The following is a 23,518-nucleotide window of genomic DNA, read 5'->3' as shown; positions in this document are numbered from 1 at the left end:
AACAGTGCTTGGTCACAAGACAAGCTCTTTCAAACAAACAAAGATATGGTACTCAACAAATTCGACAGCTTAAAACAACAATCAATAATACTTCAGTATATATAAAAACATTGTTGTTCTGATCAGACAGACCCTAGCTAGTAGGAGCCACTAGTCTTTTGCCCCTTTGATGAAGACAACCCTAGTGGCACACCCTCTCATATCCACCGACAGTAACAACAATGTTCGCATCAAACTTATCAAACTAGAGCTTATTTGCAGATTATCAATTAAAAGTGTAGAGCCTTCTTCACATGTGCTCAAAGGAAACTCAAAGCGAGAGTCTTTAAAGAAAAAACACAAGAGCAGGTAGGTTCCAAAGAATCATCTAGCTAGTAGTTCAACAACTGATGAAGAAAGTAAAACATACTAGCTAGTAGTAATAAGCAGCTAGCTAGCTAATCAAACAGTAGTCAAAGCGAGTGTCGATACAAGTCGTAAGGCGTCCATAATGCGTCTAACGGGCAAGGGCGTTTTGAATCGAGTCTTAACCATGGCTTGCCACTACCAGACCAATGCAGCAAACTCACAGGACCAGGGTGCAAATCACGACAGCTACCTCTAACATTGTCGCCACCGAGGCCATGCTGGTTCCACCGGTGCGAGATGGGAGCGACGTGACCGGCGAAAACAAGAAGAAACGGTGGAAGAGAGCCGAGGTCGTAAATCCTCTGTGACTTCTGAACCTCCATCCATCTCTCTATACGTTTGGTGTAACCCCCGCTTCTCCATTTCTTGAGATCTATCACCATCACACCTGTGTTGAAGTAACAAGGCTTCCTCCCTCTAAAGGCGCCGGAGAATCTCTCCTCCGACCAGAACCCTCTGGTGAAGTATCTCGTGAAATTCGCGTGACAATACTCTGGAGCCCCGATGACCCTCGATCCCACTAGACTAGTCCTCCAGAGCTTGGCAACATCGTCCACGACGACGAGGTCCGAATCCAAGTATATGACACGGTTGACGCAAGGCTCGAGCAGGTCCGCCAAGTAGTTCCGAGCGTAATTCAAAGGCTGCTCAAGAGCTTGTCTCACGGAAGAAGATATCAAACCGCGAACCCTCTCAGGGGCAAAATCGTAAATATTGAACTTCAGTCCCGGGAAAACCCATCTCACCAGAGACTCCAGCAGCCGGTGGTTCGTCTCCTCCAGGATGAAGTGGAAAAAGACGCTCTCCGGACACATCGAGTGCTGCAGGATTGAGTTAACGGCTGCGATTGAGCCACGCAGGTACTCCACGTCTAACGTGATCGCCACGTGGACCAACGACGGGTTGCAGACGCCGCCGTCGGAGGAGAGACATTCCTCGCCATTGTTGAAAACCACCGGAGACTTTCTGTATACCGGTGATGGAGACGAGCGGATTGCCGCCGCCGGAGGAAATGACTGGAGCGACGGAGATAACACGATCACTGCCATCGCGGCGGAGAAAAATCCTGAAAACCTCGTCGCCCAAACCATTTCCAAGGAAACTAAAAATCAAAGAAACCCTTAGAAACAACGAGAAGAGATGATTTGTTCTTGAAGAGGAGATGGAGAAGAAGAAGAAGAAGAGTCCATTAGTCAACGAAAATAGTCAAAGGAAGCTCACGATAAGAAAACAGAGTGCCACACATCTTCTTCTCTGCTCTCGGACTAGAAGAAAGAAAGAGAGAGTGAGAGAATCAATGGTTTAATTAAATATTTTATATTTTTTTTGAAAAGAAAAAAAAAACGAGAGTGAATGCTGCCATATTATATTATTTTGTAGTATGTATTTGTAATTATTAACGTCAAGTTGGAATATTTTTATAATAAATATTTAATTTAATGAGAAAAACAAATCTTATGTGTGTAATTACAGGAAAAATAAAAGACCAGCTGTCATTGTCTGTCTTCTATTCTAATTTTTTGCTATTTATTACTACAACATCATTATAATAATGATCTGAATATTTAATTACCAAAAAAAAAAAATCTGAATATTTTAGACCTGCCATGATTTACTTCTTAATTCTTATTATTATTATTATTATTATTATTATTCTCACATTAAATAATATAATAATAAAAAATTAACGGATTAGGATATAAAACAGAGATTCAAAGTAGAGATGTAAAATGGAATATGAGCTACAACTTATGTTGTGTTATGTTTATGGTTTAGAGTTAAACACATGTTTATGTTTTTTTTTTGTCTGTTAATATCAAAGATTCAAGACCAAAATACATATATATAGAAAACAGAAAAGTCAGAATAAAATATTTAATGTTATTAACTATTGTTGAGATTGAGTATTTAAGGGTTTTTGTTTCTTGTTTTTTGAAAGGTTGATTCTGTACGAATATACTAGGTCCGGACCCGCGCTATAGTGCGGGGGAAAATTACCGGGTTTTTAGTTCTTTGTACGTTGCGAGATAATTTTATTTGTGTTTGCTTTACTTTATTTTGATTAGTAATTAAATTTTATCATTTTTAGATTGTATGTGTTGGTTTCGAATATGTTCAAAATTATTTAAATTGTATGATTTTAGTTGGATTGTTAATTTTAGAACAATATGTGACATATATACATGTATAAATATTATACAATGAAAAAAAAAAATTATACAATGAATCATTTTTAAAATTTAGGGATTGACCCGCGGTACACCGCATAATCATAAATACATGATTTTAACTTGGACCTTTCATGCAGTTTTGTAAAGTTGCAAATCTCTAGAATAAACAAATAAAGAGCCAATGCTTTCTTATTTCTTATCGTGTTTAAATGTAAAATCTGTGTTGATGTTACAATTTTCTGGTAGCAAAAACTTATTTATATAGATCATATTTTCTTAGGGTTAAATTGAAAAAGATTAGTTTTATAATCAAGCCAGCAATTCGAAACTATTGCCAAATAAATATTAAAGATGGTCATAGAGAAAAAAAAATAGATATTAAAGATGGTTGAAAATGAAATATCCCGTAACTGATGTGAAGATCATAGTTAATGTAGGAGAAAACTATACATCCAAATATCAATATAGGATATTTAAGGAAGATTTTGTTTTGAAATATTATGGATAATTTGATAATGATTATTTTATATTTAATTTATATTTCTGATTTTTAGGTTAATTTGTTAAACCAATATACAAAATCATACATTAATGTATTTTTCCTTAAACAAATTAAGATTAATGTACTTTCCCAAACCGATATTGATGGTTTAATTTGGTAAATTTCGAAATAATATATATGGAAACTGGTATTTAATATCCTTAAATTTTTAGTAAGATCCAACTGAAAAATTCCGGGTTAATTTTTTTTTTTAAACCCGACCCAAGAAGCATTTGTACTTCTCTTTTACTATAGTAGGGATGTACTTTTCTAAATTTGGTGAATACTTATATTTTTAAGTTTTTCTTCACATACTAAAAATGTCAAATTGCAATTTTATTATATTGGACGTTTTTTTTAAAGCAAACTATTATTTGACGTTCAATAACTAACTATTATTTCACAAAACCAAAAATCACTTAAATATCTCACTTTCTCAACTGTGGACCATTTTGTTATCTACGTTAAATACGTCGTCGTTTAGCCTGACACAAGCGACACGACCAATGCGAATCTTAAATATTTCTACTTGGCTTTGGAAAAAAATCTAACACGTACGTTAAACGTACCCTTACGTAGTAGTAGAGAGTCTAGAGAAGAAGCTTTGAATTATGTAATTATTTAAGGGAATTTTGTTTAAAATGCCAATTTTCTGTTTCTGCCATTATTGAAAGCTTCTTTCAAATCATGCCACAAAGAAATTTAAAATGACGATTTTGCCTTGGATATTAGAGAGAGAAATTTTGCTTTTTTCTGGTGGCAGCAGTAGCCATTAATTGCTGGGATATAGTCTAATATTCTGTGGGTAATGGACCATACATGTCAAATATATCGGACGAGTAAGTAATATATGATGGACAAAATATATAAAGTAGATGTGGTCCATCAAAAACCCATTTTGACAGATTTCAAGAGACAACTTCGATGTGTGTCTTGTAGTACGCAAGATTCGAGAACTTGTCCACCAGATCTGGTCTATCGGCACTCGTCTTTCTGGTTGGTCGAAACTAGTCCGCCGAATATGGTCTGCTTGAACTGGTTATAGTTCATCAGAACTGATAGTGGTCTGCCAGAACTCGTTCGTTGGAGTTATGGTCTGTCGGAACTGTTCCGTCAAATATAGTCCGTCGAACCTGGTCTGCCGAATCTGGACCATAATTGACTATGGTCCGCCGGATTTGGTCAGTCGAATCTGGTCTGTCGGATCTGGACCGTCGGAGTTCGTCCCCATGATTTGGTCTGCTGGACTTCGTCTGCAAGATTTTGTCCGCCGGATTTCGTCCGTCGGATCTGGTCCGCTAAAACTGTTTGTTGTTGGAAAAAGAAAGAAAAGATGAAGAAGAAAAAGAGTTAAAGAAAAAAAAAAACAGTCACAACAGAGACAGAGCAGCCCATTTCGTCCAGGGGTACGTTGGTCTTTTTACATGGTTCTTGTGGCAGGCGGGAGAAGAAGTTTATAGAAATGGCATTTCTTATGAGTTTGGTCACTGTACATGGCAGACTTAAAAACTATTATATTTTGTTAAGTATGCCATTTTTGAAACTCAATTTTGTCAAACTGCCATTAATGAAAGCTTCTTTCAAATCATGCCACAAAGGAGAAAATTATGACGATTTTACCCTTGATATTTGTTGAGTGGGTTTTCATGTGATGTAGTGTAATATCCTCTAGGTAATGAAGTAAGTGGGTTCAATAAATAGTATCGTCCATCATTATAAACTAACTTGTTTCATCAATAATTACGGCGGACAAGATAAATACATGTATCGTCCATCATTATTGGTTGTTCTTTCTCACTACCCAACATTATTAGCACACTAACATAATGTATTATAGACAAGTTAGCTTATAAAAAAATGGAACAACAAGTTAGAGAACGAAATATGGACATACTACAGACGTCGGGTCTGGTCCATCGGATATTGTCTACCAGATCTGGTCCATCGGAATTGGCTCGTCAGAAATAGAACACACAGTCTTTCTGGTTGGTCGAAACTGGTCCGCCGAATCTGGTCTGCCAGAACTGACTGTGGTCTGCTGGAACTCGTCTGCTGGAGTTATGGTCTGTCGGAACTCGGAACTGGGCCGTCGAATCTGGTCTGCCGAAACTGGTCTGCCAAAACTGGTCTACGGAACTGGTTAGAGTTCACCGGAATTGGTTATGATCCGCCGGATCTAGTCCGTCGGAGTTCGTCTGTCGGAGTTCGTCCGTCGGATCTGGTCCGTCGGTACTGTTTATTGTTGAAATAAGAAAAGAATGAATATGAAGAAGAAGAGAGGTAATGGGGTAAGTTGGTCTTTTTACAAAGCCTTTGTGGCAGGCGGGAGAAGGAATTTCTTTAAATGGCAGTTCTTAGAAGTTTTGTTATTGTATATGGCAGAATCCACAAATTTGTTAAGTATGCCATTTTGTTAAGTATACTTAATATAATAGTTTTTAAATACATTTCTCTTGTGAAATGTGTTTTTTTTTTCTTTTGTGTTAAAAAGAAAAAAACATGGTCCGTACGGTCTAGTCTACGCTTCAGAATCACATAGGCCCATTACAGTTAAGACCAGGCTGGCTTCCACGTCCGGTCGTGACTCGGATTCTCACAAAGTCTCTGCCTCCTGGGTCCCAAACCGTACCCGGACCCGACTCATTTTCTGTTGATTCTTTCTTTACTTTGGTGCGTGGGAACAAAAACAGTTGCAAGACATCATCGATTGAGACTCAAGTATTCTTGGCTCCATTATATTCATTCAGTCTCTTTTAAAATCTAATGTTTGTTAATTGAGAGTGATGAAGTCTAATTAGTTTCGATCTGACGGTATTATTCATTTAGTCCCCAAAATACACACATCTTTCTTTCTAAGTTAAACTCTATTGTCACTAGTTTTTTTTTCTCAAAGGTGGAGGAGGAAGAGAGTACACAAAAGTCTTGTGATCTTATTCAAAATGTGTTTTTGTTCTATACATGTTGGCCCAAAACAAGACTTTCTTTTTCTATACTTTTTTTTCTTTAACAACGTTATCAGTATCGTAGTAGTAGCAATCAACTTTTGGAATGTGATTCTCTTTAAATTTACAGTTTGGTGAGGATGCTAATATAATAACATAAGGAATCTTTGGTGAAGAACAAAAATTAAACCCCTTTCTGGACCATGTGAAAACTGTCTTTTATCATCAATCAATTCATCATTTATCCTCAGAAATCAAATCTTCCGTGTGTGTGTAATCTCATATTTCACATAAACTCCAAGTACGGTGAGACAAGCGATACATTTAGAAAAAAAAAAAGAGTACACTAGTTTTCTTTACTCCCAAGAAAGCAGAAAGACTAGTACTTTTTTTATCAAAATTTATTCTCACAGCTACTTTAAAGTAAAGCATTTCTGCGTTCATGGGAAAGAGGCCATGGCGGCTAAAGCGTACGTAATTCTGGTATTAGTTTCGTTTCTGTTGGAAATTGAGATCTGCGGGTAGACCAACAGGAGTAGATTCAAGCTTGTGCGAAGTATCTCGTGGGTTTTTCGGCGGCGTGAGCGGTTCCTTTACAAAACCAGGGGGTCGAATCTCCGGGACATCCTCATCGGCTGGAGTCTTGGGATTCGCTACATCATCCAAACCCTACAACCACATATATCACAACCAACTTAGTTCTGACACAGCTAAACTTGAAAGTAACGTAGATAGATATTGAAAAATATACTTCGGGGTCTGATGGAAAAAGACCAGGCTCGTCTCCATCGTTACGAGCGTGAATCTCCGGATCAGCGGTTCGACCAGAAGATGCTAGTCTCTTTGCATGAAGACGGCGACCGAGAGTAGAGCGTGCTGCATGAAAAGCTGGTGAAGACAACATTATGTCTGGCTATGCAGTTATTGTTGTTGTTGTCTGTTGGGTTATGAAACAACGAAGGCGTTTTAAATACACCAAAACTGTCACAAAGCCAAACCCTGGTTTCTCGCATAAAGAAACTATGACCATGATTATAACCACTTAATCACTCACTAATCACTTCTATATATAGACCAAATAAAATAAAACACTCCATAAGTCTCTTGAAAGCCGATTGCTCTTGTTTAGAATGTAAGACCTATTCTAGCTCCTCTGTTTTTTTCTAATATTGCGGGTCAAAATGACTTACCTGTTGAATAAAACGTTTGTGGTTAAAGTTACATAACCACGATTTTGTAATAGCACAGCACTAATATATGGAAAGTCAATAACAGAGTAAAAAGTGGACTTTAATGGAAAAAAGGAAATAACGGCCAACATAGAATAATTGTTTCTCTTCCCCAAATGATTTTTAGTAGTAACATAGAGACAAAAACTTCCAAAAATAAGACGCCTAAAACGTACAAATGTTTCTTCGTATCCACGAGTTGAGAAGTGGACGTGGAGAGAAAGAGGAGGTGAACATTTCTTCTTCGTGACAATTACCAGGAGGAACATTAGTCCAAGCAACTATTATAGTACCTTTCAAATAAAGTTGAATTGACCAGGAGGAACATTAGTGCTTCCGAACTGGAAACCAGATTGTGGAGCATGATTCTCATCGTTGCCTTCTTCCTCATTGTCTTCCGTCCAAAAGGCTTCAAGGATCTTCACGGCTCTTTGATATATATCATTGTTGTCGTGACTTTGCAGATTCTCAATCTTCTCAAGTCCTTCTGCTTCGTCAATCATCTGAGCATAGAGGTTTTCGTCTCCTGTGTGACCTAAGTTCTTCTCTGATTCTCCAACCACGAGAATGTTCTCTAGCGCTTCCAAGCAAACCGTTATGACTTTCAGATCCGGGCAAGTAAGGAGATCGCATAACGGTTTGATACAGCCTTGGTTCACCATGAACCTGAGCAGAAACAAATAATTATAAACAGAAATGTTTTTAAAATGACCTTTTTTAATTACAGGAAACATTAGTTTTTTTGTTTTTGTGTGTCTTACTTGATTTGATCGTGATTGCCACCAGAAGTGGCATTTGAGATTGCCCAAGCAGCTTCTTTTTTTACTTCGAATTCTGCACTTTGAAGCACCCAAACAAGAGACTGGATTATACCTGCTTCAATCACTGCCTGCACATCCGGGATTAAATAAAATCAGACATGGGAAAGTTCAATTTTCAGTTTTGTTGTTAAATGCCATATAGAAAACTAAACTCACTTGTATCTGATTTGCATTCCCAGCTGTAATGTTAGAGATAGTCCAGCAAGCTTCCTTCTTGATACTCTTCTTGTAAGTGCTTTTTAGAAGGTTCAAAAGACAAGGAAGCGCTTGATGGTCGAGAACCATCTGTGTTAAAGGAATGAGTTAGAGACATTTGCTTCTGAAAACTCAAAGTAGAATTGTGAATATATTATTATATGCACCTGAGTCTGTTGATCATCGCCCGTTACAATATTTCCAATTGTACGAAGAGCGGGAATCAGCACTGATGGTGATGAATGACTAAGCAGAGGAAGAAGAAGCATATAATTTAGATAACATAATCATGCCTGGCCTTTATAATTAAGATCATTATCAGATGCTTACGCTAAGAGCCCGATGAGGCGAGGGACAACTCCTGCTTGAATGACCGCTTGTATTTTGTCGTTTGAATTATCCGAGAGGTATGACAGAGCCCAGCATGCATCTGTAAGGACTTCTTCATCTGTTGATTGCACAAGGCGCTCAAGAACTGGTAAAGCTGGTTGTGTCTGCTCAAAAAAACGTAAAGAAACAACATATCAGAAGCATGTTATAAAATATTACGGAGAGTTCAAATTTGGTCAATAAAAGTTCTTTAAGAAAACCTGTTCAAATGAAGGCTGAGGTTTCCCTCTGCAGAAGTTTGACAATGTCCATGTAGCATTCCTCAACATTGAAAGCTTTGTATTCTCATTGAATTGAGTCAGAAGAGGCATCATAGCACCATAGCTTAGGACAAGGTCACGGCATTTTGGCGAGTCTCCAGCAACATTTCCCAACGCCCAAACAGCCTATACTAGGAAAAAACAGACATCAATATGGTAACAGTCTCATTGATCTTACACTTGATCCTAAGGTCTAAGAGTTTCTTTGAGAACATAAATAAACAAACCAATGACAGTGAGGATTTACACAAATACCTGTTCGCGGACATCTTCACTTGCAGAGCTGAGAAGTTGGATGAATATTGGGACAGCGCCACTCTCAATGATGACACTTGTATTCTCTGATGTCCCTGAAGCAATATTGGTGAGCGCCCAAGCTGCCTCAAACTATAACACAGGACAGAAATGAACAGCAAAGGCAAGTTAATAAATACATCAAACTAGTAACTATCAATCTATCCATAAAAACCAATTGCAGGCGCGACTCACCTGAAGTTTGGGAATGTCATCCCTGGAAAGAAACTTCACAACACGAGGAACAACACCAGATTGTACAACCTCATTGATAGGAGGATTTTGCTCTACAAAAGAAACCAAAAGAAAACAACTGCTAAAGACTCTTAAACCAAAACGCTGATTGTTATATACTATTGATGATTAATAACATAAATCACATACCAATCGAAAGCACTTTGCGCAAGAGATTTGTCGCCTCCAATTGTAAATTGCTATCCTCTGACCAGATTCCAGCAACCATAGCTGGTAGATTGTCTTTTAACTGTAACACGAAGAGACAACTATAATAATCCACAAATCCGCTCTAGCGAAAGCAAATTAGATGATCTCCATTGAGATATTAAACCTAATTCTCTCTACATGTCAAACTCAACACAGCCAAAACTAGATTCCATATAGCAATCTCACAACCAAGCAAATCTCCAGAAACAAACACTCACACCAAAAATACACAGAAACATCACCAATCTATTACAAATCGATCTCCAATTTAGATATTCATATGAAAAAAAAAAAGATACGATCGGAACATGAAATTGGAAAAACTAAAAGGTGAAATGAAATAATCACATACTTGCTTCGCAGAAGAAAGATCCTGTTCCGGTTGTGAGGCGGCTGAGCCAAAAGAAGCCGCGACTCCTTCGCGCCGCTTCTTCTGCAAATTTTCTTCTCTCTTGTTCTTCCTGATCTCAACCATGTTATCCTCTCGCCTCCGCCGTCCTTCATCCGCATCGACCGCAACTTTGTACCGATTCCGTCGTACCTCCGTCTTCGCGCTAGGTCTGAGAGACATCGCCGCTAAATCGAATCAATCAACGATCGAATTTGTTTTTAACAGACGAGTTCGACAAAAAGAGAGTAATAAGGGTTTTGGAGTTTGATGCGAGTGTATTTATACAAAGAGCGTCTACTTCGGAGGCCACGATTCAGGAGACTTGTTTGTATCCAATATTGGCCTTAACTCTTGTTATTAATTACGAAGCTGCCACGCTATTTTTTCTTCTTTTTTTTTCTTTTTTGAATTTGAATCTTTAACGTCTCTCTACTTTTTTAGGTATATATATACACCGACTCATTTCTTATTATATTGTATATTTTTCCTTTATTTTCTCCACGGAATATTTATTTCCTTTTCCGCAGACCGCAGCAAATATTCTAATAATCTTTTAAGAGGCTTTTTAAAGCCCCAATAAGTTATTATATAGCCCAAACTTGGCTCAAATGTAGCCGAACGTAACAAAACTATACAGTGAAAGCGGTAGAGAGGGATCAATGCGATCGTCTTAGCGAGTTTTAAAAAGTTTCAACATTAGGATTTTAGCTGTAAGATATAACTTGTCAACAACATATTCATATTGTAGACCAAGCGAGTTTGAACCTAGCTAACGCCACAAACTAGTAGTCTACAAAACTTATGAAATTTAGCATTTTACATTTTGGAGTTTATATAATTAAGAGTCTAGATTTGGACTTGGAAAAAGTAGTAGACTATTTTCTTGGTTTAACTTTGGTACTAAATGTAGTTAATTGCTTAAATTCTATATGAAAAAGGCGTACGTGTTGTTAGGATGGGAAGTAGACTTTCCAATACCATCGATCATAATTAATTTGAGGCAACGACGATTCTTTTCAATGCCATTTAGCACGGTCATATTTAAAATACGCCAACATCATTTGCCTCATAAGACTTCAATCAAGTTCTACATAATAATGCATGCTTCACAAGTTAATTTTGATGTATGGTGCGAATGTGATGCATCTAGCTTTGCGATATGGATACACCTTCACCACATCAATACAAAAGCAAACAACTCTCAGATATAATCTTTTATAATATACATTATTGATATAAATTTTTGCGTAGATTCACCATTGAATCATATAATACAATAATCGAGAAAGACTAATTGATTTCAGTGAATGTATATATTTCATACCTTAAATCAAATGAATCGAAATAGTTAAAGACAAAGAACGAACCTAAGAACGCTTTCAACTAATAGATAAGCACGTCTCCATGCATATATATATGTGTGTAAATTGTAGTACTCATGTAATATAATATGCTTCAATGAATAGAAGAATTACAATATGTATGCGAATTAGACCATCATCATCTCTTTAGGTTTGTAAATTGTAACGTTCTGTATAAGCCTGGTTTTGCACCCTCATTTGTTCATAAAATCTCACAATAAACTCCTCAGCTTTCGCATCAATCATCTCGTCACCTCCATCATCATTACCATAATATTCATCATCATCATCATCATCATCATCTTCTTCTTCATCGAGACAATCCATATCCCGCAACGACTTTGCTGATCCGTATCCCGATATTCCCGAAGAGCAAGAACTAGACGTCGCCGTGAAAACCTCAACCATCTCCGATAACTGATCATCACTACTCGCCGGAACCTCCTCTGTCGCCGGAGGAGAAGACGATGGTGGTGGCATTATCGCAATAGTAGACGATGGCAGCGTCGTAACATCATCGTCGTCGTTTTTCAACTGATGACGATTAAAAGACTCGACAAATCGCCGCCAAAACCCGTTATTAAACGGCTTGCTCCTCGTCCTCCTCCTCCGACGGCGAAGCATGTACAAAACGACACCGAACACGTGCAAACCACGTGACCGTTTCTTCTTCATCTTATTCTTGATCTCTTCTTGGCCACCATTGATCTGATGATTTTGAAGTACTTCCATATATATAAGCAGACTAATGGTGATTACAAGAGATTCAAGATGGGGAGAGAACTTTCCCTGCTGCTATGAGCAGGGAAGAGAGATTTTGGAAGAAGAGATCCCAAGGTTCTTCATACGTACAAAACAAGTCTATTTATATGGAAAAATATATACAAGGTTGTAATTGACTATTTTTAAAGTATTGGGGTTAAAGACTAAGATATTGAAGAGTTTTGGGGTTTAACGGTTGAAGTAAAAGCTGTCTCTTAAGAGAAGTTTCACGTCATAACTAGCAAAGACAGCGCGCGCTAAACTGCGTTAGTTACGGGAAGAGGAAGTTCAAGAAAAGAAAAGGACAGCTCACAGCTAAAAGCCTAAAACCAAACGTATTTTTTATATAAAATTACTACTCATAATTAGTATATTTTTTGGCAATTCAATTAGTTATTGCTTTCCTTTAATCACTTTTTAAACACTACATAATTATTTTTGTTGCCCTAATTAATATTTATTCGGATGAATATAAAAAGTGATTAATAACTGAAATATCATTTTTCTTCACAATAATTGAAATAATATATATGAGCAATTTTGTTTAGATTTCAGGTTCTTTTCTTATGTTTTTTGGTTTGGTTCGGCTTAATGGTTTAGATAAGTGACGCGTGAATCATGTTTTAGAATTATAGCAATACTACAATAATCATCATTTAGGTTTTAATTAACAAAGTTAATTATTCAAGAGTTTTCTTGAAAGTTTTAGCTCTTTAATTTCAGTATAGTTGCTTACTGGATTGATATCTTTGCACTTGATCTGTTTTTGTGTTTTTGCCTGACATCTTTGGAAGAAAAATTAAAGGAGAATGTTCAAAGTAAATAGGGTCATTAAATATATAATGTCATATTATGATCTCAAACAGAAGAGCAGAGTCTTTCCTCTCTCTCAGCCAAAACGTAACACAGTTATGATATCTATGTAATTGACATTATTATATCTTTAATCTTTCACCCTATTCCATGGTCCATCTTCCATGCATGAACTCGTCATGTAACGATAAATGTATCCATGTGTTAAGAAATATAACCACTTATGACAATCATAAAATACTATAATTCTCACCAAATATATTTCTAAGAAATTTTTATTGTTGCAGTAAATAGTGAAAACAAGACATCTTTTATATAATTTGGAGGTGCAAAGACATAAAATATATTGGCCGGCGCTAATTTATATTGAGATTTTTTTCTTACATTATTTTTGTTTGTTTTTGTTGTCAAATGTATATATCGTTGTTCGATATGTACATATGTATATAGTACACAAAAAGATACATGAATCTATATATTTCTGAGATCCGACAAAGAACGCACGTTACAGTATCAGGAAATGGAACACGGTTTCGTGAAAACTAGAAACTATATGATAAGGAGACAGCCGCATACAACATGATTCAACGGCAGACACAACTAAACTAATCCAGCCTTCTCTCCCAAGTTTTAGTTAGATCTCTAGTTCTTTGCTTTAATTATAGTCCTTGCTTAATTACAACAATTTTTATAAATTTATTTTCTTCTGATAAATTTATAACCCTTACTATATTTTAACCGTTGTAGCATATCTACAAAAATTAATAAAACTAAATTGCATTTCTATAAAAGACAAAACAAATTAAACTCTTTCTACTCAATAATAACTCTCAGTCCATCCAAACTCTTTTATTTGTTGTAGCATCTACAAAAATTTGTAATACAAACGGCAAACCGTTAATTATGTAAATATATAAAACGTAACTTCTAAATTTTAAGAAAGATTTGATATAAAAAAGAAAAAAAAGAAAAAAGAAGACAATATCTAAACGTATACATCTGGATAAAGGAAACGTGAAACTAATAATTATGTTGAAAGAAAAATGAAAAAATTACTAAAAGTATAAACAGACAAAAGAAATAAAACGAAAAAAAGCGTAAATTGAGAAACAAAACGGCTAACACAGCTAAGATATGGTCCGAGTCCAGCAGTGTGAGTCCGTGACCCACATGAACTTATTTGTAAAAGTTTTTTGTTTTACATTTTTTTTTGTTTTTTGTAAAATTTGTTTCCATTTTTATGAGTAATAAAGAAAATTTGTTTCTTTAATCGACTACAAAACCTGGTTTTTAAAAAATCCTTCATAATTTGCACCCAAAAAAAATATAAAAAAATCATCACAAAATAGCTTCCTTTATGCACTAAACTAGATCCGGATCCGCGCTACAGCGCGGGGGAAAAGTGTCCGTTTTTGTTTTTTCCGAATTACGTAAATTTTTAATTGTTAAAATGAATTGTTGGTATTGAATTTGGCATGTATGAGAATATGTACTATCGTGGATGTGTACTTTGTCACGTATGCTAGGTTCAGACCCGTGCTATGTTCAGACCCGCGCTACAGCGCGGGAGAATATTTTCATGTTTATTTTATTTTAAAGTGTTTTGTCGTATGTGTTATTATTTCGTTTATTTTAGTATCAACAATTATTATTTCGAAATGTATATTTGGTTTCAATTATTTGAGAAAAAGTGTGTTTTCGAAAATTAAATATAATATTTTAATAAACTAAATAAAAGAACGTTTATTAAACAAATTATATACTCACAATGTATGTGGTGACGAACCAATCATGAAAAACCCATGTATTTTAAAAAGAATCATGAAAATATATAATATTAAACGAAATTTTGTATATACATGTATCACATAAGACATATGAGTTTGAAAAATTTGTATATACTTGTATCCTATAAAAATAAAATAAAAATATTAATATACATCATATTGAATAAGAGACCATAAAACTAAATAGTAAACGATAAAAAAGAAAAAATAGTAAAGGATAAATCATAAGAAAAAACTCAAAATAAAATGTAAAAGTTAGAAAGAAAAAATTGATGTCTTTATTCAACAAATGTATGACTATATATTGTGAGGAGAGAGTGTCGTTTTTTTGGGCGATTATAGCTATTTTGAGTTTAAGTGATTCTGAATTCTTATAGAAAACACTTTTTCAGCTTGTAAAAAAATTTAAGTGATTTCCTTTAATTTAATATATATGTTCAGAACATTTTAAGAAAAACTCAGAATTTAAGGTAATTTATTTAAACTAACTTATGGAATATATTATATATTCTTTATGACTGATTTTGTATTAGAAGTGATTCGATGATTAATAATTACAAAGATAAAATATTGTTATTAAAGTATTTTTAGTTAATTATAATAATTATCCTAAAATTTTAATTATTTTTTTGTATCCAAAATATTTTCGTATTACTCATTGAAATATATTAATGATTGTCAAAATATTTTTTTTTCAAATTCAAATATAACCATTTCTAGATATATATGGTTCTCTATAATTTTGCATTAATTATGTTACTGACAAAATATTATTCTTTTTTATAAGTAATTCAAATTGATAAAGATTGGAATAATTTTAAAACCTCTTTTCATATACTATTGTTTATTCTGATTAAAATCTTTTATTTAATATATTAGAAAATATAAAAAATAATAATAATAATTTAATATATTAGAAACGTCACACTAATTTAATAAAATCTTTTGTTTTTTTTATAGCCATATATATATATATATATATATTCAAATTTTATTTTTCGAAACATTTAACTAATTCAAACTAATTAACATTTTTATTGATTATATTACCATTATTTATGTATTTTAGATGCATTTTTATATTTGTTATACCGAATATTTTTAAATTATTTTTTTTCTATATATCAAAGATTTAAACTTATAAAAATATTTTTTTTTGTTTTTCATATAAGAAATTAATATACTAATTAGAATAATTTTAAAAGATTGAGATCTTTATATTCATAAACAAATTTTCCTTATAAGAGATATTTTTTATTTATCATTAATATATTTTCACATTAATATAGTTTCATAAATGATAGGAATCTGGTGTATATTATTGAAATATTTGGAAAATATCTAACAAAAAATTTGGCAAGTATCCGATTGAAAATTTAACCCGGAATTTTTTGAAAAACCCGACCCGAATTCCTTTTGTACTTCTCTTTTACTATAGTAGGGATGTCAGTTAAGATAATATAACTTTTTGAGGGATAAATATGATAATTTATTTTTATTTGTTACTCCGTGTTGAGCAAATTGCAAACAGCAAGCAAAAGCTGCACATTGTTTTGTGTGTATATATATAAACATTTCAAGAAACCATAAGCAACGCACAACAACAACAAAAAAAACACTCTTTCATCAAGAAAAAAAAAAAAAAAACCCCATATCAGATCAAAATCACCACCAGAAAAAATACTAATTTCGCAGAGTTCAAACTTCAAACCATTATTAATGGGGGACTCGTCTCAGAAGAAAGCCAGAAGAAACGCAATAACACATAAAGCATGGAGTCTCGTGAGGATGGCTCTTCTATGGGGAAGAAGAGGTGGAGTTTTCAAAAGATGGCCTTTGTTCCAACTACGTAGCTTGTTCTCCAAGCATCTCAAAGCCCTAGCTCATCTCCATCATCATCATAGTAGTAGCAATTACGGTGACCGTTATTACGGAGAACGCCAGCTTTCATTTGATGAAACGCCGTTATTTCACGTCAAGAAGAAGAAGATGCATCGTCCTACGACGTCGTCTATGAGGTTCCTCCTCCTCCTCCCCTGCATTGCTCCTCCCGTAGAGTTTGACTACGACTTTGAAATGGACCGTCAAGATTATTCCGATGAGGTAAAATCGTACGGCTACGATGAATCTTGGAGGGAAGAGGAGGATGATGAGGAAGAAGAGAAAGGGGTGGACGTGAGAGCAGAGGAGTTCATTGCTAAGTTCTATGAGCAAATCAAGTTGCAGAGACAAGAATACAAACAACACAACGACGCCGTATCACTATAGCGTATCAATATAGGTTTTTGACGACGATGATGTTTTTGATCTCTCCTTTAATTTTTTGTTCTTGTTGTAGATAATTGAGACCATCTTCTAATTGCTATCGACAACACAAAATATATTTTCATTTTTTTATCTGTCTATTCATTTGTAATTCATTTTATCTCCAAATTTTACAATTTTTCTTTTTTACCGTATATTATTCCATGGAAAAATATCATTACATAATTAATTACATAATGGAGAAAATTACATAATGGGGAAACTTTTCATTACATAATTCAACCCTAGAAAAAATTAAGTGACGAAAAAGAGTACAAAGTATCATAACATAATGGTGAAAATTAAACATTGAAACCAAAATTTGACTGTAAGCTTTATCAAAATTTAGTTTTGCTTTCAAATTAATAAATTACAAAAATTTTAGATCATTTTAAATCAGTTTTGCTTACAAGTTTTTCCAATAACACTTGAGTAAATTTTGTATTTTTAGATTTTTTGTAATATATATATATATATATATATATATATATATATATATATATTTATAAATAAATAATACTAGTAAAAATATATCAAATAATTTTTATTTTTGAGATAAAATTAGTTTTTATTAAACAAAATTAGAAATTATTTTTGTAAGGACCAATATTGAAAAGTTAATTCAGTTATTTTTGACTAATTTTTTTGTCAAACTGGTTAAATTTCTCATATAAAAATAATTATAGAATGTTTTAAACATTTTATAAAAATGGAAAAGAAAGACGAAGACAGCTAATAATCAAAATTGACTATTTTTGGCAAGTGGTTAGTCTCAATAATATTTAATGATTTTTCGAAAACACCAAAATACTTTCGTGTATGTAGTTAATATAACGATTATTTTATAAGAGCTGAGATTAGCGAGACAAGACTTTTAACTAGCTCTCGAAAGGAACATTGCTTTGAGACTTCAGATCCAATTTTTTTTCTTCTTACCAATCTCCAAGTATACGACCATGGATAATGAGGGAGTGTCACTACCGTTGTTCCACTACCATCTTATGATGCCTTGGAATGATCTGCGGAGAGGTGATTGCTGTCGAAGCTTGGAAAGTATCAGTGATGGCTACTATTGCAAAACCTGTGATTTCTTCGTCCACAAAAACTGTGGCGACGAGTCCTCCAAATATATCGAGCATCCATCTCACCCCAATCACACTCTTGAGCTTGGAAGTTATACATACAATAAATTCTGCACTTTATGTGGAATATACATCGTCAGTCAAATATTTTATCACTGCGATATATGTGACTTCAGCATGGATCTAAACTGTGCCAAGTACCCACCACCAGAGGTTATCGACATTTCCGAGACGCATCACCACAAGCTAACCCTTCTCGAGGAGCGGATCGATTTCGACTGTGATGCTAAATGTGGGAAAATTACTTATGGTTTTCCATACAAATGTCATGAATGTGATGTAGCCTTCCATGTGGATTGCGTATGGCCACTGCTAGAAGTACATCATCACCCTTTAGAGGTAAACCACTCTTACCACCCCTGGCACCCTCTTAAGCTCTACACAGGTCAACCACCCGACTATTCTGATGGAACATGTCGTCTTTGCGCAAGAAAAATTGATGATAGATTATTTTATCATTGTTCTTCTTGCAACTTTACCTTGGATATGCGCTGCGTTCTACATCCACCACAGCAATCGCTTATGGATTTGAAAGCTCATGATCACCAACTCACCCTTCTTCCAAGACTCCGTTCTTTTACATGTAACGCTTGCGGGTTGAGTGGTGATAGAAGCCCTTACATATGTGTTCAATGTGACTTCATGATCCATCAAGAATGTCTTGACCTTCCACGCGTCATCAACATTAATCGGCATGATCACCGTGTTTCTCGAACTTCTGTTCTTGGTGTCGTCAATTCTGCATGTGGAGTTTGTCGCCAGAAGGTTGATTGGACTTGTGGAGGTTTTTCTTGTCAGCAGTGTCCTGGCTATGTCGTTCATTCGAAATGTGCTACCAGAAGAGATGTGTGGAATGGGAAAGAACTAGAAGGAGTACCTGAAGAAATAGAAGATATAGAGCCATATGTGGTGATAGATGAAAACACAATACAACATTTTAGCCACCAAGAGCATTACCTAAGGCTCCATGTTAATGGTGTTCTTTTTGACGACAACAAGCGGTGTAGCGCATGCTCACACCCCATCTGTCTCCACTCCTTCTACGGCTGTATGGATTGTGACTTCATTCTCCACCAAAACTGCGCTGGATTTCTTAGAATGAAATGGCATGTGCTATACAATGAGCGTCTTACTTTAGTTACAAACGAGGCAAAAATCTTTGAGTGTCATGCTTGTGGAAAACTTTCCAATGGTTTCAGGTACCAGCATGAGAACAGGGTATTCGATGTTCGGTGCGGTTCATTTTCTGAGCCATTTGTACATCCAAGTCATCCCGATCATCCCTTATATTACATTTCAGGAGATGAAATTAAAACCTGCAATGGTTGCAACATGTGGCACTCTCGGGTGCTTAATTGCGTTGAAGATGGTTGTACGTTTTCCTTATGCTTCCAATGCGCAATTCTACCACAAGTGGTAAAGCATAGAGTTGAGGATCATCCTCTCTCACTATGCTATGGCGAAGATGAAGAGGCTAATGGTATATATTGGTGTGACATTTGTGAAGAAGAAGTTGATCCAGAGACATGGTTCTACACGTGTAAAGACCACCAGGCTAGTTTACATACAAAGTGTGTGATTGGAGACTTTTCAGGTCTGATGCCAAGAAGCACAATAGAAGGTATGCTGACATTTGAAGTGGTGCTCAATAATAGTGTATCTCGTCCATTTTGCAGAAACTGCAAGTTGCATTGCATTTATCCTATCACCTTGAAGATACTTGGAACCTCTGAATACTTTTGCTGTTTCGACTGCTTAAAAGTCTAGCAAGTGGGGGTGAAGATAGAGACCATTAAAGCCCAAAATGAAGCAAGATGTCTAGCGAGTGGGGTTTTCATTTAGATTTCTTGTACCATTTCTTTTACAAGTTCATTTCCATAATGAGTTGATTTACTTAATGTAAATCATATTATCTAACAATCTTGCAATCGTAGTTTGACTGTTTCTAACGTCTCCTGTCTTTCGTTTTCCACACAAATATTCTGTTCAAAACTTGGAAGACCAAACACAGACAATTAAAATGACTACTTTTTAAATATATGAATCATCTATACTTTTGACTGGAATAATCAAAAAGTCAAGAAATTCACCTTCTTTTACAACAGTTTGAACTTTGAGGTTATACAAGATGAATCACTGTGAGGTCATATAAAATGAAAAAGTTGTAGTCACAGAGACATGAGTGTTTCGTAAAGAATCAAACCTTTGAACATTGAAGTTTATCCGATCAAAAATAGTGCCCTAATTGATACACAAACACAAGAAAACTAATTGTTGAGAAACCAGCAAAAACTCTGTAATGAGTCAGCTGATAAGTCCTTCATCATCTCTGCAAGGTCATTCACGGAACCCATAACTTAAAGCGAAATCTGAAGTGAAGAAACCAGTTTCCTAAACTATGGTAGAGTAACACAGCTTCCAAGATACTTGCTGTATCTCTCTCTCTCCCTTTCTGCTGAGACATGTTGGCTTTGTTAAATTTGGATTCAAAACAGAGTATAAGAGACAAAGAAAATAAGAAGAACAGAGAATGGGTAAACGATTCTCTCCTTTACTTGAAACACAACTTTCTATTATTATGAAAAACTGAATGTGTTACAATACAAAGACAACGTCCTATATAGATTTTCAAACGACACAAACCGAAACAACACAAACAAGAATAGGCATCTACAGTATTTAGAAAGCAGAATAATTTTTAAATTGACTATTTTTAACAAGTGGTTCGTTTTAGTAAAATAATACGATTAGTTTTTGTTGGATTGCCACTATCGAAAAATTATCTTTATTGTTAATGAAAGACCACCAGAATCAAATGTCTAAAATAATGATATATAGAAAGAAGTTAATCATTATTTTATAAGACCATCGTTGTGCTTAAAGGAAGACTTTTAATAGAGAGGAAGAAACGTGAAAGGAGCATAGCTTTGAGATTTTGGACCCAACCTTTTTCTTCTCCTTTCAAAATTTGTAGTATACGACAATGGATTCTGAGGGAGTGTTAATGCCGTTGGTCCATGAACATCTCATGATGCCTTGGAATGATGTAAGGAAAGGTGATTGCTGTGGATTCTTGGAAGCTATCAGTGATGGCTACTATTGCAAAGGCTGCGACTTTTTCATCCACAAGAAATGTATCGATGAGCCCTCTGAATATATCAAACACCCATCTCACCCGGATCACACTCTTCAGCTTCTAAGTGAAGGACGTAGATACTGTGATTTATGTGGAAGGAATATAAGTGAGGGTGACTTATTCTATCATTGTGGTATTTGTGACTTCTACCTGGATCTATACTGCGCCAAGTACCCACCACCAGAGGTCATTGACGTTTCCAACAAACATCACCACAAGCTCACCCTTCACAAGGTTCAGACCAAGTTCAACTGTGATGCTAAGTGTGGGAAGATTACTGAATCAGCTGAGTTTCCTTACGTATGTCTGAAATGTGAATTAGCTTTCCATGTGGACTGCGTATGGCGCCCATCGGAGCCGGAATACCCGTCTGAGGTAAACCATTCCTACCACCCTTTACACCCTCTTAAGAGCCTCACAGGTCAGTTACCTGACTATTCTGATGGAAAATGTCGTCTTTGCACAAGAAAGATTGATGAAAGATTCAGATTGTTTTATCATTGCTCTCCTTGCAACTTCACCTTGGATATCCGTTGTGTTTTGAACCAGCCACAAAAATCTCTTCTGAAATTGAAAGCTCATGATCACCAACTCACCCTTCTCCCAAGACTCCTTAAATTTACATGTAATGCTTGTGGGCTTAAAGGAGATCGAAGCCCTTACATTTGTGTTCAATGTGATTTCATGATTCATCAAGGCTGTCTTGACTTACCACGCCTCATAAACATTAATCGACACGATCACCGTGTCTCTCGGGTTTCACTTCTTGGTGTTGTGAATTCTGTATGTAGAGTTTGTCGGAATAAGGTGGATTGGACCTGTGGAGGGTTTTCTTGTCAAAGGTGTCCCGACTATGTTGTTCATTCGAAATGTGCTACTAGAAAAGATGTGTGGAATGGCAAAGAACTCCAAGGAGTTCCTGAAGAAACAGAGGATACAGAGCCTTATGTGGTTATAGATGACAACACAATACAACATTTCAGCCACAAGCATCACCTAAGACTCCACGACAATGGTGTTCTTTGTGACGACAACAAACGGTGCAGCGCATGCACTCATCCAGTTTGTCTCCAACCCTTCTATGGCTGTATGGATTGTGACTTCATTCTCCACCAAAACTGCGCTGGATTTCCTAGAGTAAAATGGCATGTGTTACACAATGAGCGTCTTACTTTAGTTACAGACAAAGCTGATTTATTCGGGTGTGCTGCTTGTGGTAGGTTTTCCAATGGTTTCAGATACCAGCATGGGGATAAGACATTCGATGTTCGGTGCGGTTCCATTTCTGAGCCATTTTCCCATCCAAGTTTTCATGATCATCCCTTATATTACATTTCACAAGTTGGAGGGATTAAGAGGTGCAATGGCTGCAATGAGAAGGGTAATGATGTGCTAAGATGCATTGAAGATGATTGTAAATTTGTCTTATGCTTCAAATGTGCTACTCTACCACAAGTGGTTAAGCATAGAGTGGACGATCATCCTCTCTCACTATGCTATGACGAAGACGCAACTGGTGAGTACTGGTGTGACATTTGTGAAAAAGAAACCAATCCGACGAAATGGTTCTACACATGTAAAGATAACCAGTCTAGCTTGCATACAAAGTGTGTGCTCGGCAACTTTTCAAATCTCATGCCAAGAAGCACGATAGAAGATAGGAATGCATCATACGAGGTGGTGCTCAATAGTAGTGTATCCCGTCCATTTTGCAGCTCATGTAAGTTGCATTGCATTTTTCCTATCATCTTGAAGATGCTTGGAACCTCAGATGAATACTTTTGCTCTTTGAAATGCCTGAAGCAAGATGAGGTAATTGATTGCAACACAGTTAAACCTCCACCAACACTGAGCTGGATTTCTAACGAAGAAACAACATGTGCTATACAATGAGCGGCTTATTCTTGTTACAAACGAGGTTCACTATGAGTCATTATCTAAGAATCTTTCTTTCAGATTTTTCTTTCAGATTTCTTATTTTACATATTCTTTCCAGTATGAGTCATTATCTAAGAATCTTGCAATCTTGTTTTGATATGATTAACCTAATCATATCCTAGAAACGATGGTGTACATTAACTAACATAGAAACGATGGTGTACAAACATTAGAATGAAACATTTTGTA

At 35.5% G+C, this 23,518-nt stretch overlaps 6 protein-coding genes across 6 annotated transcripts; 2 read left to right on the top strand and 4 right to left on the bottom strand.

The window, feature by feature from the left end:
• Positions 1-27: 27 nt before the first annotated feature.
• Positions 28-1,694, bottom strand: LOC17881843 (probable galacturonosyltransferase-like 6). Its single transcript, XM_006288014.2, has one exon. It carries the CDS (start codon positions 1,497-1,499, stop codon positions 453-455), a length of 1,047 nt encoding a protein of 348 aa, XP_006288076.1. The 5' UTR covers positions 1,500-1,694; the 3' UTR covers positions 28-452.
• Positions 1,695-6,367: 4,673 nt separating this feature from the next.
• Positions 6,368-6,979, bottom strand: LOC17884481. Its single transcript, XM_006289506.2, has 2 exons — positions 6,814-6,979; positions 6,368-6,731 (listed from the first exon to the last, which is right to left on the bottom strand). Exons 1-2 carry the CDS (start codon positions 6,964-6,966, stop codon positions 6,549-6,551), a joined length of 336 nt encoding a protein of 111 aa, XP_006289568.1. The 5' UTR covers positions 6,967-6,979; the 3' UTR covers positions 6,368-6,548.
• A 352-nt stretch (positions 6,980-7,331) lies between these two features.
• On the bottom strand, positions 7,332-10,337 carry LOC17883704 (importin subunit alpha-3). Its single transcript, XM_006289821.2, has 10 exons — positions 10,048-10,337; positions 9,636-9,735; positions 9,447-9,538; positions 9,213-9,344; positions 8,898-9,083; positions 8,638-8,801; positions 8,475-8,553; positions 8,269-8,397; positions 8,053-8,180; positions 7,332-7,957 (listed from the first exon to the last, which is right to left on the bottom strand). The coding sequence occupies exons 1-10, from the start codon at positions 10,264-10,266 to the stop codon at positions 7,588-7,590; spliced, it is 1,599 nt and encodes a 532-aa protein (XP_006289883.1). The 5' UTR covers positions 10,267-10,337; the 3' UTR covers positions 7,332-7,587.
• Positions 10,338-11,473: 1,136 nt separating this feature from the next.
• LOC17883953 (lateral signaling target protein 2 homolog) lies at positions 11,474-12,244 on the bottom strand. Its single transcript, XM_006289727.2, has one exon. It carries the CDS (start codon positions 12,177-12,179, stop codon positions 11,595-11,597), a length of 585 nt encoding a protein of 194 aa, XP_006289789.1. The 5' UTR covers positions 12,180-12,244; the 3' UTR covers positions 11,474-11,594.
• Positions 12,245-16,409: 4,165 nt separating this feature from the next.
• LOC17884164 lies at positions 16,410-17,077 on the top strand. The gene has a single exon (XM_006289267.2). The coding sequence runs from the start codon at positions 16,529-16,531 to the stop codon at positions 17,075-17,077; it is 549 nt and encodes a 182-aa protein (XP_006289329.1). The 5' UTR covers positions 16,410-16,528.
• Positions 17,078-18,069: 992 nt separating this feature from the next.
• LOC17882307 lies at positions 18,070-23,284 on the top strand. The gene is made up of 2 exons (XM_006286723.2): positions 18,070-19,020; positions 21,251-23,284. The coding sequence occupies exons 1-2, from the start codon at positions 18,070-18,072 to the stop codon at positions 23,282-23,284; spliced, it is 2,985 nt and encodes a 994-aa protein (XP_006286785.2).
• Positions 23,285-23,518: the final 234 nt, after the last annotated feature.

This window comes from Capsella rubella, unplaced genomic scaffold (assembly GCF_000375325.1).
Source record: "Capsella rubella cultivar Monte Gargano unplaced genomic scaffold, Caprub1_0 scaffold_6, whole genome shotgun sequence".
In the NCBI taxonomy this organism is placed as follows: domain Eukaryota; kingdom Viridiplantae; phylum Streptophyta; class Magnoliopsida; order Brassicales; family Brassicaceae; genus Capsella; species Capsella rubella.
This window is presented reverse-complemented; position numbering and strand designations above follow the sequence as displayed.

Bases quoted from the DNA above. Each gene is read 5' to 3' on its own strand.
- LOC17881843 (XM_006288014.2), bottom strand. From the start codon at position 1,499: ATGGTTTGGGCGACGAGGTTTTCAGGATTTTTCTCCGCCGCGATGGCA.
- LOC17884481 (XM_006289506.2), bottom strand. From the start codon at position 6,966: ATGTTGTCTTCACCAGCTTTTCATGCAGCACGCTCTACTCTCGGTCGC. The intron at 6,732-6,813 runs GTATATTTTTCA...ATGTGGTTGTAG, and splicing joins TTTTTCCATCAGACCCCGAA to GGTTTGGATGATGTAGCGAA.
- LOC17883704 (XM_006289821.2), bottom strand. From the start codon at position 10,266: ATGTCTCTCAGACCTAGCGCGAAGACGGAGGTACGACGGAATCGGTAC. The intron at 9,539-9,635 runs GTATGTGATTTA...TTTCTTTTGTAG, and splicing joins GCGCAAAGTGCTTTCGATTG to AGCAAAATCCTCCTATCAAT. The intron at 8,398-8,474 runs GTGCATATAATA...CCTTTAACACAG, and splicing joins GCGATGATCAACAGACTCAG to ATGGTTCTCGACCATCAAGC.
- LOC17883953 (XM_006289727.2), bottom strand. From the start codon at position 12,179: ATGGAAGTACTTCAAAATCATCAGATCAATGGTGGCCAAGAAGAGATC.
- LOC17884164 (XM_006289267.2), top strand. From the start codon at position 16,529: ATGGGGGACTCGTCTCAGAAGAAAGCCAGAAGAAACGCAATAACACAT.
- LOC17882307 (XM_006286723.2), top strand. From the start codon at position 18,070: ATGGATAATGAGGGAGTGTCACTACCGTTGTTCCACTACCATCTTATG. The intron at 19,021-21,250 runs GTTGATTGGACT...ATGGATTCTGAG, and splicing joins GTGGAGTTTGTCGCCAGAAG to GGAGTGTTAATGCCGTTGGT.